This window comes from Mycteria americana, chromosome 1, assembly GCF_035582795.1.
Source record: "Mycteria americana isolate JAX WOST 10 ecotype Jacksonville Zoo and Gardens chromosome 1, USCA_MyAme_1.0, whole genome shotgun sequence".
NCBI lineage: Eukaryota > Metazoa > Chordata > Aves > Ciconiiformes > Ciconiidae > Mycteria > Mycteria americana.
In genome coordinates this window covers 72,688,807-72,703,621 of record NC_134365.1, presented here as the reverse complement: position 1 = coordinate 72,703,621, position 14,815 = coordinate 72,688,807, and the positions used below count along the sequence as shown (strand labels likewise).

General features: G+C 37.2%; 1 protein-coding gene across 1 annotated transcript in view; it reads right to left on the bottom strand.

Moving 5' to 3' along the window:
• PIK3C2G (phosphatidylinositol-4-phosphate 3-kinase catalytic subunit type 2 gamma) overlaps window positions 1–14,815 on the bottom strand; it is a 222,599-nt gene that overhangs the window by 62,914 nt on the left and 144,870 nt on the right. Inside the window, 1 exon segment of the mRNA XM_075505608.1 lies at window positions 12,660–12,829. Within this exon segment, the coding sequence (XP_075361723.1) occupies window positions 12,660–12,829 (170 nt within the window).

Below are 14,815 nucleotides of genomic sequence, written 5' to 3'. Positions count from 1 at the left end.
TTCTGATGTCCAACTGCATCAAGAGACACAATTACACTATGAAAACATAGCCCTTTCTGAGCTCGTCCAAGTCTCCTACATTAAGCTACTTGAGCTGAAAACAGATACTGCAATCAGAAGTTACTTTACTGGAAGAAATATGGTGTTTAACATTGTTGGGTTGGGCTGTGGGCCAACTTCCACATAATGCAATGACTGTAACACTAGTCAATTCTCTTACTGTTGCTGCTAAACGATCCATTTGAACATATAACTTTTAGTATTTATATTATTTATAGATTAATTTTACTTATAAGATGATTTTAAGCAGTTTTACAAGGTTCTTAAATTTCTTAGTATCATTTAAGATTGTCTTCTAAGGTGGTAGGCCTGTCCTCCCTTGTTAACCTGCAAAATACAATGTAAAAATTTGCTTTCCCTGGTTTTGCTCAAGGTCTTGTGATATCAGAGCCTCTCCCGCAAGGTAACCCCTGCAATCAGTCAGATGCTGAAGCTCCATTCCTGCATGTATCTAAGTAAGCCGGCTGCTCATAAAGGGAACACTTTGCAATTGAAATTAAAGAAAACACATAAAACCACCTTAGTATAGGAGACAAAACCCACTAGGAGGAACAACACAGTCATTTCTCAAGATAATATTAAAAAGCAAAGTTTCAGTGGGAGGAGACGCTTACTCACTGAAGAGCGCATTAAGGATTCTGAAAAACCAATTGACAGGGCTGAATGTCTGTGTACAGATGCAAAATGTTCCTTGCTGCTTTCACAAACTCCTTTGGAATATAAAAACATAGAAGGGGATAGTCTAAAAATTACTCCAGCAAAATTACAAACAGACAAGTCAAGTCACCGTCCATCATGCATGGGAAAATTTACATCAGCAAACAATAGAGGCTGTTTTAGCCTACATATGAAAAAAAGCTATGCCTGCCCTGGTGTTGCATGAGCATTCTATTTTATCACACACACACACGTGCAAATGAACCTCACCCCCATGCATAGCCTCTATTTCTATATTTAAACCAGTACATCTCTAACTGACAGCCTTCTTTCTGGCACATAGCTAAGATCATATTAGATGATGGTGTTTATTCAGAAGATATGCAACACATCCAAAGGCCTGGTAATAATAAATATGAAAGACATCACTCATTTGGACATAAATCTATTAGCTAGCTTGCTTACATGAAGTTATCTAAAAGGTATAAACATGAAATACTTCTTACCCCAAAACATACCCTCAAGATCACAGCTAAGCCCTATAATACTTTACATCCATAGCATGTTCAAAGACCAATGACTGTGTTACAGCAATGGGACAAGAGCCCCTTGGCCTAAAATCTGTATCTATTACAACTTGCTGCTTCCATCAAATTAATGAAATAACTGGCATCAGTTTAACAAAACTGGTATGAGGAAGTATTTTCAAGTAAAAGCCTTTTAGCATATCTCTGTAGAGGACCAAAAGTCTTTTTTTTTTTTGGTGTTCTAAAGAAATACAGAATTGAAGCATTCTTGAATGACCTCTACTGTATAATGCTAGTGTTGGGTACCATAATTTCTAGAAAAAAAAGCCTCATTGAGAGAACTGGTGTGGCTTGAGATAGACCAAAGATGTACAGCCAATAAGCCTCCCAAAATTATTAAAGCTACCTTATCACAGCTCGCTCACTCTTTTATTTTTCCTTTCCTTTTTTTTCCCCACTAAAGCCCTAGATGAGATTAATGAGCCCTTTGGTTTTAATATTGAAATCAGTCCAAAAGGCAATACCCCCATTTATGACAGAGTCTGATTGCAGCCCTGGACCTTAAAGACTTATACTTTACTATGGCTGCAACAAAAGTGTTGACTCAAGTCATTCAGTGAGAAGCAAGGCTAGTTTTATGGTGGTTTTATTCTTTTTTGTTGTTGTGTACTCCTTTTAGAGATTTAAGATTTTCATGGGAATGTGTTTTGCAGTTCCTCTGGAGATTAGGAATATTTGGATGATATGTCATGAGAGGGAGGAAAGAAAGGAAACCTCAAGCAACTGAAGAGATCATCATGCAAAAACAAACTTTGTCTGGGGTGATGGGAACATTTACTGGGACTTCACTGGAGGCTAGAAATATGCTGCCTTCCAAGAAGGCCAGTAAGATCATCAGGATTTGTTATGAAACACTAGATGTAAACTGATTAACAAAGTCTGTAAGGTCAACAATGGTTTTAGTTTTTTCTACTATGAATCTCACTGTACAGAACATTTAAGAATGATATATTGACTTCCTTTTATATTAAGTAGAAAAAGCATATGAGATAATCAACAACAAATGACCTTTACTCTGATCCAATCTAAACTTCCTAATAGTGTAGTTATGGAAAAGTTCAAGTCACACACAGTAATACAATATCAAAACAGTTGTAGTCCAACTTGTCATATGGACGTAGGAGACAGTGCGTGAGAAACCATGCAGAACTCTTTGCAATTTAAAAATCAGCTGCTCAGCAGCATACGCCCCCATATATTCCCTGACTGCTTTAAAATCATTTTGGCTGAGTCAAGAGTGACTGATAGTATTCAGCATGACTACGTGGAATTCAGATGTATCCAGTAAAATAGGAAAAGCTTTTAGGGAGTGTTTGAATGCTGACATCCTTTGCTCTGCAGCAAAAGCCAAAAGCTTATTAAAGAACACACTCACACAAAATAAATGAACATGAGTGCTTATTTCTCTAAGCCAAGTGAAAACAGCTAATCATAGTAATCATATATATTTGTAGACACAGAAAAAAAAAACATGAGCAAGTGTATTCCTTTCATATATTAAAGAATGAAACAGTGAAAAACTGCACAATACAATTTGTCTCAAGAAAGCACATAGAGAGTCATAAAAAAATATGCCTGGAAAGGGGACTACGAGAGATACTCCATCTTTCTGCTTACCAGGACAAGATCAACCATAAACATGCTTCTGAGATGCTCATTTAGCCTATTCTCCAAGATTTTTAGTGACAGAGCTCTTCTCCAACCTCCCTATCAAATTTCTGTTCCAGTATCTCCCCTCACAGAGTTTTTTTCCTTAACGCCTAATCTAACCTTGCTGTGCTTTCATCCTATTAATTCTTGCTCTTTCTTAAGGGAACATGAAGATTCCGTCTTCTTTACAGCAGCCTCAAATGTATTTGCAAACTGTTATGTCTTTCCTCAATCTTCTATAGACAATCGTGTCAACCTTCTCTCATAAGTCTTGTTTTCCAGTTGTCTGATAATTTTAATTGTTTTTCTCTGGACTCCTTATCCACATCTTTCTAGAAGTAAAATGTTGAAAATATTCCAGCTGAAGTTTTACCAGTGCCATGTGAAGCAAAATGATTACTTCACATTTCATGCTTTCCAATTCAATAGTCTATCATCAACTCATATTTAACTTGTCTGTAGTATAACTCTCAGATCCCTTTCTGAAAAACTACCTATCACTGCTAATTCCAATTTTCATCACAGTCAAAAACTCTTATAATAGGCCTCTACTAAAAAATGAACAAACATATTCTCTATCCCATCACACTGGTTACTAATGAAAATATTGAAAGATGTCAGTCCCATCACAAACCTGTTGTGAGGGGAGATGACGGTCTCTTCAGCAAGTATAGAATCTAAATGATGTAAATATTTTAAGTGACCTCATAATAGAGCAGCAGTTCTGAGCTTTGTCTAAAATAGAAATACTTCACTTGCTGGACTTGACAGAAGTTTTCCTATTGACTTCAATGATAGTTGCTTCCACTTGCATTTTCACTGGCTCCTATTGCAAATCTATGTTCAGATTTGTTTAGAAAACTTTTCTGTTTTCTATTTCTTTTAGTGAAGAAATCTTGCTAACAGTTCCAGAGATATGTGTCTGCTCCTGGAAAGTGTAAACTGCCTCTTGCTGAGACTCTATTCCTTAAATCACCCAGACCTGACGTATATCCATCCATGTCTAAATTTCAATTGCTATATAGTAATTACAATGCCATAAAAAGGAATAGAAGTGAATTAGCAAATTTGAAACAGCTTTCCAAAAAACCAGAATTTATTTATCCTGAGGGATTTACTCTCAGTATTTTTAATAGCTTTTATTTCCAGTAACAGACAGAGTCGCTTGCCCAAACAGGGAACTTGTGACTAAGCTTCAAGGCAAAAAGAACATATATAGGAAGTGGAAGTAAGGACTGGCTATAAAGGAGGAATATAGAAACTCTGCCTGGGCACACAGAAATGGTGTTAGGAAAGCCAAAGCTCAGCTAGAGTTAAAACTGGTGGCGGACATGAAGCACAAGAAGAAGTTCTACTGATACATCATTAGTAAAAGGATGGACATAGAAAATGCGGACCTGCTGCCGACTGGTGATTTAGTGGCATGGGAGCACAGACAAGGCTGAGGTACTCATTGCCTTCTTTGCCTCAGTCTTCATGGACAAGGCCCCCCAGGTGGTGGGCAGGGAGCTGAGCATGAGCCAGTGGTGGGCCAAATATGAGCCCTGGAAGTGATGAAGTCTAACAGCATCCTGGGCTGAATTCATGGGAGAGCAGCCAGTGGATGCCCTTTACTTAGCACTTTTTAGTCCATACCCTGCCAAAACAAGAAAGATGTCACTAAACTGGAGTAAGTTCAGCAGACGGCCACCAAGATGTTTGAGGGCTAGAGCACTTGCCTATAAAGAGAGGCTGAGGAAGGTGGTCTTGTTTACCCAAGAGAGGAGGTTTTCAGGAGACCAAACAGCAACCTTCTAGTATCTACAGGAGGTTATGAAACAGATGGATTCAGGCAAGAATAAGAGAGAAAATTGAACCAGCTGAGGTTCTGACTGACCATAAGAAAAAAACCCTTCACTATGAGGATAATTATGTATTGAAACAGGTTGCCTGGAGAGGTTATCAAGATTCAACTGTACATAGCCCTGGATAAACTACTCTGAATTTAGTGTTGACCTTATTCCCTTAATACTTACACAGAAAGATTCCTGAATGCCCTGAGCACCCTTGGCTCAGGTAAACTACATGGCCTGGACATTCAAAACATGCATCTAATATTTTTGACCTACATTCTTCAACCAAATGACCAGAAGTCAACTCTATACAAGATAACATGGTTTTAACTCTATTTTCTGCCATTTCTGCTACTGTTTGAGATATCTACTGCATAAAAAGTTTTCTAACTACAAATTTGAAATCTCATTTCTGATTACAGTTTTACCCACATTATTTTTATATTAACATCTATCTTTAGAGGCAGAAACATCAAGCTAGAAAGAATGTCCTGAATTCCTTAGGTAACTGAGAACAGTTCTTAAAACACTACGGTCTTATTTATTCATTAAGTTAGTTCTTCTTATGTGTATATCAGCTTTGCTATTGTCATTATTTTTCACTATCAGAGCCTTAATGTTAACTTTCCAGTAAAACCACTGTGTTGGACATACCTGCTAGTTTGATCAGTAGTAATAGAAATATTTCACACATTGGACTGACCTATTCTGAAAGATTTATCTATTTCTGTCAGCAATTGAATTGGTTACATTGAGATTTAATCATGCTTAACGGATATGGTAGAAAACAAGCTATAATCCTCACCTAAGCTAAGGGCTCTGACTGATCATTCTGTTAACATCTAGTTTCCCCATATAAACTGAGCCATAGTAACTATTTATTTGTGCCCCTTTGCCGGTGCAAAGTGCAAGGGAATGTGACTTAACTAAAATCCCTTTCATTGTGGGCCAATTGAAGTTAGTGAGTTTGTAAATCACGGAGATTTGATTACACCTGGTCCCGTAGGATTACTATGCTAAGTGACAGTATAGCTAACACAAATGTTTACAGCTGAGGTTAGCCATAGTTACAGTTCTTAGTGTAGACCTAGTATTTGCAGTGTGTATTGCAACAGGGACTCATCCGGACCCTTACCTTGTAACAAGAAAATTGGCAATAGACTCTTGATGGGAAAGCAGAAACTCCTTTGAGGCATCTCTTGATGGTTTTCGCTATGGCTGCGTTGCCTTAGTCTCTGCTGCGATCACTAGTTATTCTGCAGTCTGACCACAGAATTTATTCACTTCTGTCACAGAATTTCAACCACTTTGTACGGTCAGCTGCTTGTATATTTTGGAAGAATCAAAAAAAGATCCTCCCTGAAAGAAGATGTACTCTGCTTTAAGAACATACATGTCTTCAACAGTTTCAAACATTGTCCTGTTGCAACCATGTGCATCTTATATTGACTGGTTAAAAAGCACTACTGTGTCCAGCTCAGGCACCTTCTGAGCTGAGTTAGGATCCTATATTCAGATAGACACATAGAAAGCAGTCTGCATTCAGAGTCACCAGCAACCAGACTGCATAACAATGTCAAGGTGGATTTAAATCCCTTCTACACTTCACATTCAATACCTATATTTAAAAGTGCTCAGTACAGCATTCCTGATGCCTTATACCATTTTCTAAGACTATCACTTTTCCAGGTTTGTTAGGAGTTTATTACTAACCCTACTGATAAAACACTTGAGAGTTAGTTCACGAGGAGATTGGAGCAATTCCTCTTGTTAATAGAGATTGTTGGACAACTGCTTTTTGTGTTCTGACTGACTCTCAGTACTGAAAACAAGATTTTAAAACTCAGACCTAAAAGTTGCCTTAAAATAAATAGAACAAGTGGGCTTATATCCCATACCTACCAAATATTCAGCTAACAGGTCTTTTCAGTATGAGATGGCTATTTGGAAAACACAGTAGCAGATTGTTGCAGGAGTTTTGTATATCACCAGGTAAAATAGAGGAATAAACCAGTGACGAAGAAGTTGAATTGCACAGAAATTCCTTAGGGCAGGGGATGAAATCCTACATGAATTAAATATACCAGTATGCTTTTCAGTTAAGGATGAAGGACAAAGGCATAGGGTGCAGAACAAGCAGAAAAAGATACCAAGACCAAGCAACAGAGATTAATTTAAAAGTGCTTGATGTATACTTGACTGTGTGTGAGAACAGCTCCCCCAAACATAAAAAGGTATGTATAGAAAGCTTTTGGAGAAAGAGATGATACAACAAAATGTTTCTGATGGGAACAGGAAAGAGAAAATATATGTCTCTGTAAACAGTTATACTTTGAAAAGGATAATAAATAAAATAATATAATCAAAATGGACAGTGAATGTGATGTCTTTTTCCCCTTTTATTTCTGTTTTATTGTTAAAGTTCCTGTCTCTAGAGTTACATTCTACAAAAAAGCAGGGGGTCTCTAATAGAAAGAGAAGGAGGGAAGGGGAAAGGGCAGGAAGAAATCTCTGAAGCAGGAAGTTGATAGGGAGTCACTTAAATAACTCACGTGCAGTAAATCTCCCAAAGCAGAGGGAATTCCATTAGTGGCTCTGAAGGCTTCAAACAATTTCTCTAGCCCAGATAATTGTTAACTAGAATACATGATAACTTCTTCAAGAAAGTGGCTGTTCCTAAAGACAGAAAAGCAGTTTATGCCATACTTCAACTGAATGAAAAGCCAAGAAGGATACTGAGAGTTGTGGCAGACGAGAACTGGGTTCCAGGGAACTCAGTTCAGCAGAAGAACAATGCACTTGGATGAACAAAACTGGATAGGGTCAAATCTGTACAGACACTGTATGAGAAAAACAGTGCCTCCCTTAACTGTCTGGGTACCTTGAAAAGGATAGCCAAAAAAATTAAGGATACAAAATGGACAGTGAACATAATTTACTCTGTTTTCAAAAAGCTTTAGTTGAATGCCCTCCACAAGAGGCTGTTACTGAAAATAAATAACCAATGGTAAAGGGCAAACTACTATCCAGGCTCAATAAGTAGAGAAAGCATCAAAACAGCAACAATAAACACCTACTCTTCAAGACAGACAATGATAACAGAAATGCATCTGAAACTCACGACTGCAACTTGTGCTGCTCATATGTTCTCCGATTTGACTTGTGCTGCTCATATGTTCTCAGACTCGACTTGTGCTTTTGGTGTTTAATTTGGGGCAATTAGAGACACCTGACTTTCAGAAGTGATGGACTTCTTACCTTATAAATTCAAGCCCCTTTAGGCCTTGCCACCTTGGAGGTGACATTGTTTCACCTTTCAGTCTTTATGCATATTTCACCTTTCAGTCTTTATGCAAAGACTTATGTGTATGACTATCTTTAAACATCTGTATAATCTTATTAAGATCATTGGGACTACTAAGGTGCTTTAAGTCATGAAATTAAATCTTTCCAGGTTTTCAGTGAGAGATTTTTGGAGGGTGGCATGCAGGAAGTGCTGAAAGTGAATTGTGGCAAAGAATTAGGAGTTACCAGTTCACATAAACTAATAGCTCCAGACTGATCATATCAGAAAAATAAATTTAAACTGCAGAAAATGAATTAATAAATAGGCATACTGAAAATTCCTAATGAAATCTTTCAGCAGGTAATACAGGTTAGTCCAACAGTTTTCATGCACAAATTGAGAAAATGAAAAGTGATTACACTTTAAGTTTTTACTTTCAAGTTTTAGACTCTTCTTTTGATGAATACCCTAAATAAAATTTTAAATAGGCAAAAAGAAAAAAGTAAAATGTGAAATTCTCAAATTTCTATCTTCCTCCTTCCCCACTTTTTCCTATTTTTAGGAAAAAGATGGAACACATGTAGATACAATGTAGTCAAAGAATGTAGATACAACTTATTTTTCCCTGACTGTAGACCAGCTTTTCTGTTTTAGAAAGAAGTACCTGAAAAGAATGCATTTTTTTTTTTTCAAATAAACACTTCCAGTGAGACAGTAACACTCATTTTAGGTTATTAACACGAAAAAGGAAATCTGTTACTTTCAAAATAAAAAGAGACAGTTCTACTTTTCTACATGCTCAGACTTTTTAAGTGCTTTTCAGTATAGGAAAGCACTGACAAAGGAAAAAAGTGTGGGAAACATAATTTTCCCATATTTTTGAAACTTCTTTCAAAAAAATGGAATTTCCCAATGGAATAGTTAGGCTGCCTCTAGTAATTAACTTTGTAGAAGAAAACCATCTTAGCAGATTTAACTTCTGGGAAAACCACACCAAGACGCGGGATTAGTTTGGCAAAGAGACAAGAGGATCTCTGTGATTCACATCAGGGAAAAGAAAGGCCAGTGAGCATTGTAAATAATCAGAATGACTGGGTATTTAAAAAAAATAATGGACACCTAGGTTATCAAAAGGTGAATATACAGTGTGTCATGAGCTGCACTACTCCATAACTTGCCATCACGTTTCAGACTAGACCTCATTGACTGAAAAAATATAGACGACAATATTGGAAGTGACTGGTAGTGGAGAGGATGAGACTGCTGAAGTTAGGATTAGTTCAGCACAGGATTTAAATAAATCTCTTATTGCTTAATTCACCAAAGAAAAAATGTTTAAAAGGAACTGGTCAGAACTGAAAAGAAGAAAACAAAAGCAAAGAAAGCATGGCAGGTACAACCATGGGCCAGACACCTTCTTCCGTACTATTTGATGACTGACCTAGTCCCGTAGGATTACCTGGATAATATTACACCTATTTCAGTCACAGTGGGTCTAAGATGATTGCCACAGAATACTCAGTAGATAAAGAATAGGATGGTTATATGAAATTAAATGAGAAACATTTCTTCATATGGTTTGAAGTGTACCTGCAGAATTCACTGCTTTAGGGGAATGTAGGGTCAAATGTGGCAGCTGGATTGGAGAATGAAAGGAGGAGTATTTTATTACTACTAACGAAACGTGTCATCCAGTATGATTTAAAAAAAAAAAAAAAAAAGATAATGAAATCTCATGGTTCAGTAGGAGAGTTCTCCGTAGGACTTTGGGAATAATTCTCCTGCCAAGCTCTGTTATTATGCCATTGGTTAGATACATCATATGTCTCTTTCCAACACTTCTGAAACATAACTTCCTAGACCCAAGTAAAGACATATATATTAATACTATTTAACATATTTGCTGCACTATGAAGGTACATGGAACTGGAAAAGACAGAAAGTTCCTCATTCCTCTTCCCTCTGAAATCAGTAAGAGCTGAGCTACTGATCTGTGCCTTGGACTCAAAACTGAGCAGATTTATTGGACACCATTTAAAGATGAGGGCAGGAATTAGAAAAGTTAACTCCTTCATTGTTGGGGTGTTATACAATCATGAATACAAAAGTTAGCATGACTGCATGAGTCATATCAGCTTCAAAGGGTTCTCTGAAGACTCATATTGGATTTGATAGAAAGAACTGCAGCCCATGCATGACAGTGTGCAATTCTCAAAGCTGCCATGTATGCTTTTCACTTTCTTTACATCAGAAGAAACGCTCCATATGCAGAATACTGGAGAGTACGTATCCTCAGGAAGCTTTGTGAGGAATAAGAGTTTGTTAATGGCAAAAGCACACCTTGAGAACCGAAAATGGACAGCTGTGGCAAGCAAGTTATCTTCCTAAATTCTGAAAGGAATGACTTTTTTAAACAGTTCAGACATGAATTCCTTTTCTATAAGCCTTCATTCATTTGCATAGATTCCATTTAAAAAAAAAAAATTGTTTGTGTAATGTATGTAAAAACCAGTTGCATGTATAGGGATTTGTGTCAGATACTTTTCATTCTTTAAAGCCACCTATAGAACTTCACAAGTATGTGGATAGCATCTACTGTACAAAACCCTAATGGTCAACACTAATAATTCTAAAGATTTGAAAGTATTGTGCTGCTGTTTTATCAATATTATTTTAGGGGTATGACATTGTTTGGGGTGTAAAGAACTCAAATAGAAATCTAATAAGAACTCAAATAAAAATCTAATATAAAGAGCTGTTAAAGAAACCAGAGGCTACACCTATTTCAGGACTTGCCTTGTGGGAATGAGTAGATACAAATGGCACTGAGGGTTTCAAATTTTGAGAGAGCTTGAAATTTATGGGATGTAGAAATGTGATATCCCTGTGTTCCTGTCTTACAAATAATATATTACATTTCATGAAGGTGCATACAGCTCATGAGAACTATAGTCACTAATATTGTATCAGCTCAGTTGCATGTAGGTATGAGGAAGACAACCACTGTCCCATGATGTTCAAAACCTACTGTTAAGTGTGAGTCCTAGTTTTACTACAGTACCATGAGGGCACTCCATGAATGGAAGTCCTAAAATGTATTGTTTTATTTTATAGTTTAAAAGCAATATACTGCATGGAGAAACAGGAAAAAATGGCTGCTGTTTATGGAAGTGACTATATTTTAAGTCATTTTCTTAGACTTTATAAGGTGTAGTATGACTGAGTTGTAAAACAGTAAAATGAACATCTATTTTTATGATTGCTATTACACAATTTCTGTTTAAATTTGGTTGTTGTGTCCCTCCTTATATTTGCTTTGTCCTTTTGTTCAAACTAGATAATTCTCTGCTCATGTAAAATTACTGCTCACGGAAATTCATGTTAGGCTCGAAAGGGATGTTTGCTGGAGAGAGGGATGCAGCACTTGACTCAGAGTGTGCATGAGTATCTTTTTTTATTACTCTGTTCTGCTTTATTCTTTCCACAGCAAATAAGTAGGATTAAGGGAGCATATCTTGAATGATTGACGATAATTCTGAGCACTGCAACTAAATCTTTTGACTGCCTGGCTTAGAAGTACTTATTAGCCCCATCAGCTTCCCTCATATCAATACTCCCACGCTGTTATTTCTGTCTAACACACTGAGATAGTCTAGAATAGTCAAAGGCCAGCTTAAAAAAAAACCCCAAAAGATAAAAAAGAAAGGAACAATTACCTCAACCTTAATTCTGGGACTAGTTCTGGAAATTATTATGAAACATGGAGGAAAGACACACACCACTCCCTTCCCCCCCCCCATCTTGTCAGTATTGGGGATCATTTATCCATTCTCTACTCTGCTATAACAGCTTCTTTGTGTTTTGCACATACTGGCATTATCCTATCTATTCTTATTCCATGTCAATTCATTCCTCCATAGTATGTTCACATTAGGAACTAGAAAACGTGATCACACTATTTTACTTATCTTTATCACGGGATAGTTACATCACAGATACATACAAACAGAAAAATCAAAGTCTTGTTTAGGTAAAATCAGACATTTGCAAAACAGCCCCTCAGTTCAGTGTGGTTAGATGTAAAGCTTCAAAAGATAATGAAAAAGTTTGCAATTTTACCCACAGAGGCATAATATAATTGTTCTCCCTGTCTATTTGGAAAATTTGGTTTCTTCTCTGAATACAGGAAGAAAGTGGTCAATTAGATACATCTATGGTTTTGGATCCATTATAGGAATGATCCTCTGCTAGAAAAAAAAAAACAATAGACATCAGAATTCTTTTGGCATAGGCCAGTCTACTGTTCTGGTTATTACTGAACTGCATCATTCAAATCTCTGACCAAACAAGGATTTAGATTTTTTTTTTAGACTGAAAGGGGATCTCCAACATCTCATTTTAATTCCTTTTCCAGTCATTCCTACATTTTTTAGAGGTTTTGTGAACAATGAAAAGATGTTGTTTTGGAAAATTCAGAAAGGAAAAAAGCATGATCTCATTTCTATTTTTTCCATGGGTGTTGATAAGACTGTGAAATTTCAGAACACTGCTTTAAAGTTTAATATGTGCGTTACTATAGATACTAACCTTCTTATGCTTCCAAATGTCTGTGCGTGACCTAAAAATCTTCCAAAATCTATGTGGAACATGTGTCCAGCTTTTGTCAGCATTATGTTGTCACTGTGTCGATCACAGACTCCCAGAATGAAGGTAACAACACACCAGCCAGCGCAGGAATAAAAGAAATTCCTTATTGCCTAGTTAGTAAAACAAAAGCACTTACTGGAAATATACACAGATGTATTTCTTTGTGACGCTAATAAGAAAACCAAAAGTTGTAGTTCTACAAATGCTATGCATGTTGCTAAAATTTTAAGAGACAGGTGTTTGTAGGAATGGTACTCAAACAAGTAATACACAAATTTCAAAGTTACAATGTGTCCTGGTTTCAGCTGGGATAGTTAATTTTCTTCCTCATAGCTAATATAGTGCTGTGTTTTGGATTTAGTATGAGAATAATGTTGGTAGCACACTGGTGTTTTAGTTGTTGCTAAGTAATGTTTACACTAGTCAAGGACTTTTCAGCTTCCCATGCTCTCCTAGGTGCACAAGAAACTGGGAGGGGAAGCCAAGATAGTTGATGCAAACTGGTCAAGGGGCTATTCCATACCATAAGACGTCATGCTCAGTATATAAACTGGGGGGAGTTGGCTGGGTGATAGCGATTGCTGCTCGGGGAGTGGCTGGGCATCAGTCGTTGGGTGTAACTGTTATGCGTGATGGAGCCCTGCTTTCCTGGAGACGGCTGAACACCTGCCTGCCCATGGGAAGTAGTGAATGAATTCCTTGTTTTGCTTTGCTTGCATGTGCAGCTTTTGCTTTACCTATTAAACTGTCTTTATCTCAACCCACGAAATTTCTCACTCTTACCCTTCTGATTTTCTCCCCCATCCCACTCATGGGGAGTGAGCAAGCGGCTGTGTGGTACTTAGTTGCCGGCAGGGGTTAAACCACGACACAATGCAAAAACAATTTTATGCATGAGGTTTTCACCTTGTGTTTTACAGATACTTGGAATTCTATGGAAAACTTCTAAGGTGAAACGTACCTAAGTAAAGCAAGCTTCTTGGCAGGAAGCTGACTTTTTCTGTTCAGTAGCCTGCATGTGTATTGTAAAAACAATTGTTTGGAAATTAGTTGGAAATCCACAAATTTAACCATTTGCTTTGTAAAGAAAGGTTACTTTACACCCACTGTACTGTTCTGTACCTACATGGGTCTTTTTTCTCCAGAAATCAATTGCCTTTCTCAGATCCTAATTAATCAAGTCTCACAATATTTCAGCCCAAAGAATTAAACCCCATTTTACAGAAATGAACTGAAACAAAGAAAACCTAAATCATTTTCTGCTCATAGCATCTGCGAGTCTGAATAGACTATGGGATCAAACCTAGTGTCATGCAGAGAGACCTAAGAGAGTGAGTAAAGCAAAAACCAGTCCAGCAGTTGTGTTTAATATAACCTACTCCTCAGATGCTCTTTTACGTGGTGGAGGTGCATACTTTCACAGTTAGTCTGCTTCGTGTAAGTAGACTAGCTCATTCAGATCTGTCTCATCAATCTCTTCACAATATTATATTGTGGCATTGCTCTTTGACAAAAATGTGCCCATGGCGGATGTAGGAAAATGTACAAGCTAATTATCTGCTCACCAGACACTCATAGGTGGATTCCAAATTTTCTGCTAACTTCAGTGTGAAATATTTAAAAACCGCAAGTAGAAGAATCTGCCCAACCTCTTTCACAACGCACAATTCAGTGTCCTCTCTCAGGGGAGAGTTATTCCTGATTGAAATGATGATCACTCTTCTACCTCAAAGCATAAGGAATAGCTTTTGTCTTTTTTTAATCTCACCTACTACAGTTTAAGAACTGAAAATGCAGTTCTTATTCAGAAGTCTTAATCTCCCATGAATCTCAATCACAATGTGATTCATTTATATAGAAACCAAAACAATCCTAATCTGTGATCATTACGTTTTTGGACAAAACCTACATTAGCCAAGGTAAATAATTATTTAGGCATTGAGGATTTCCCTGTAGATGCAGGGTGCCACCTGCAATGGCTGATATGGATGACAGCACTGTGGAAGACTTAGGCCACAGCACAAGAGTTTGCTGAATTTTATGTCTACCTGTAGTACTTACTTCGATGACCTTGGATAAAACACCTAAGCCTTCTG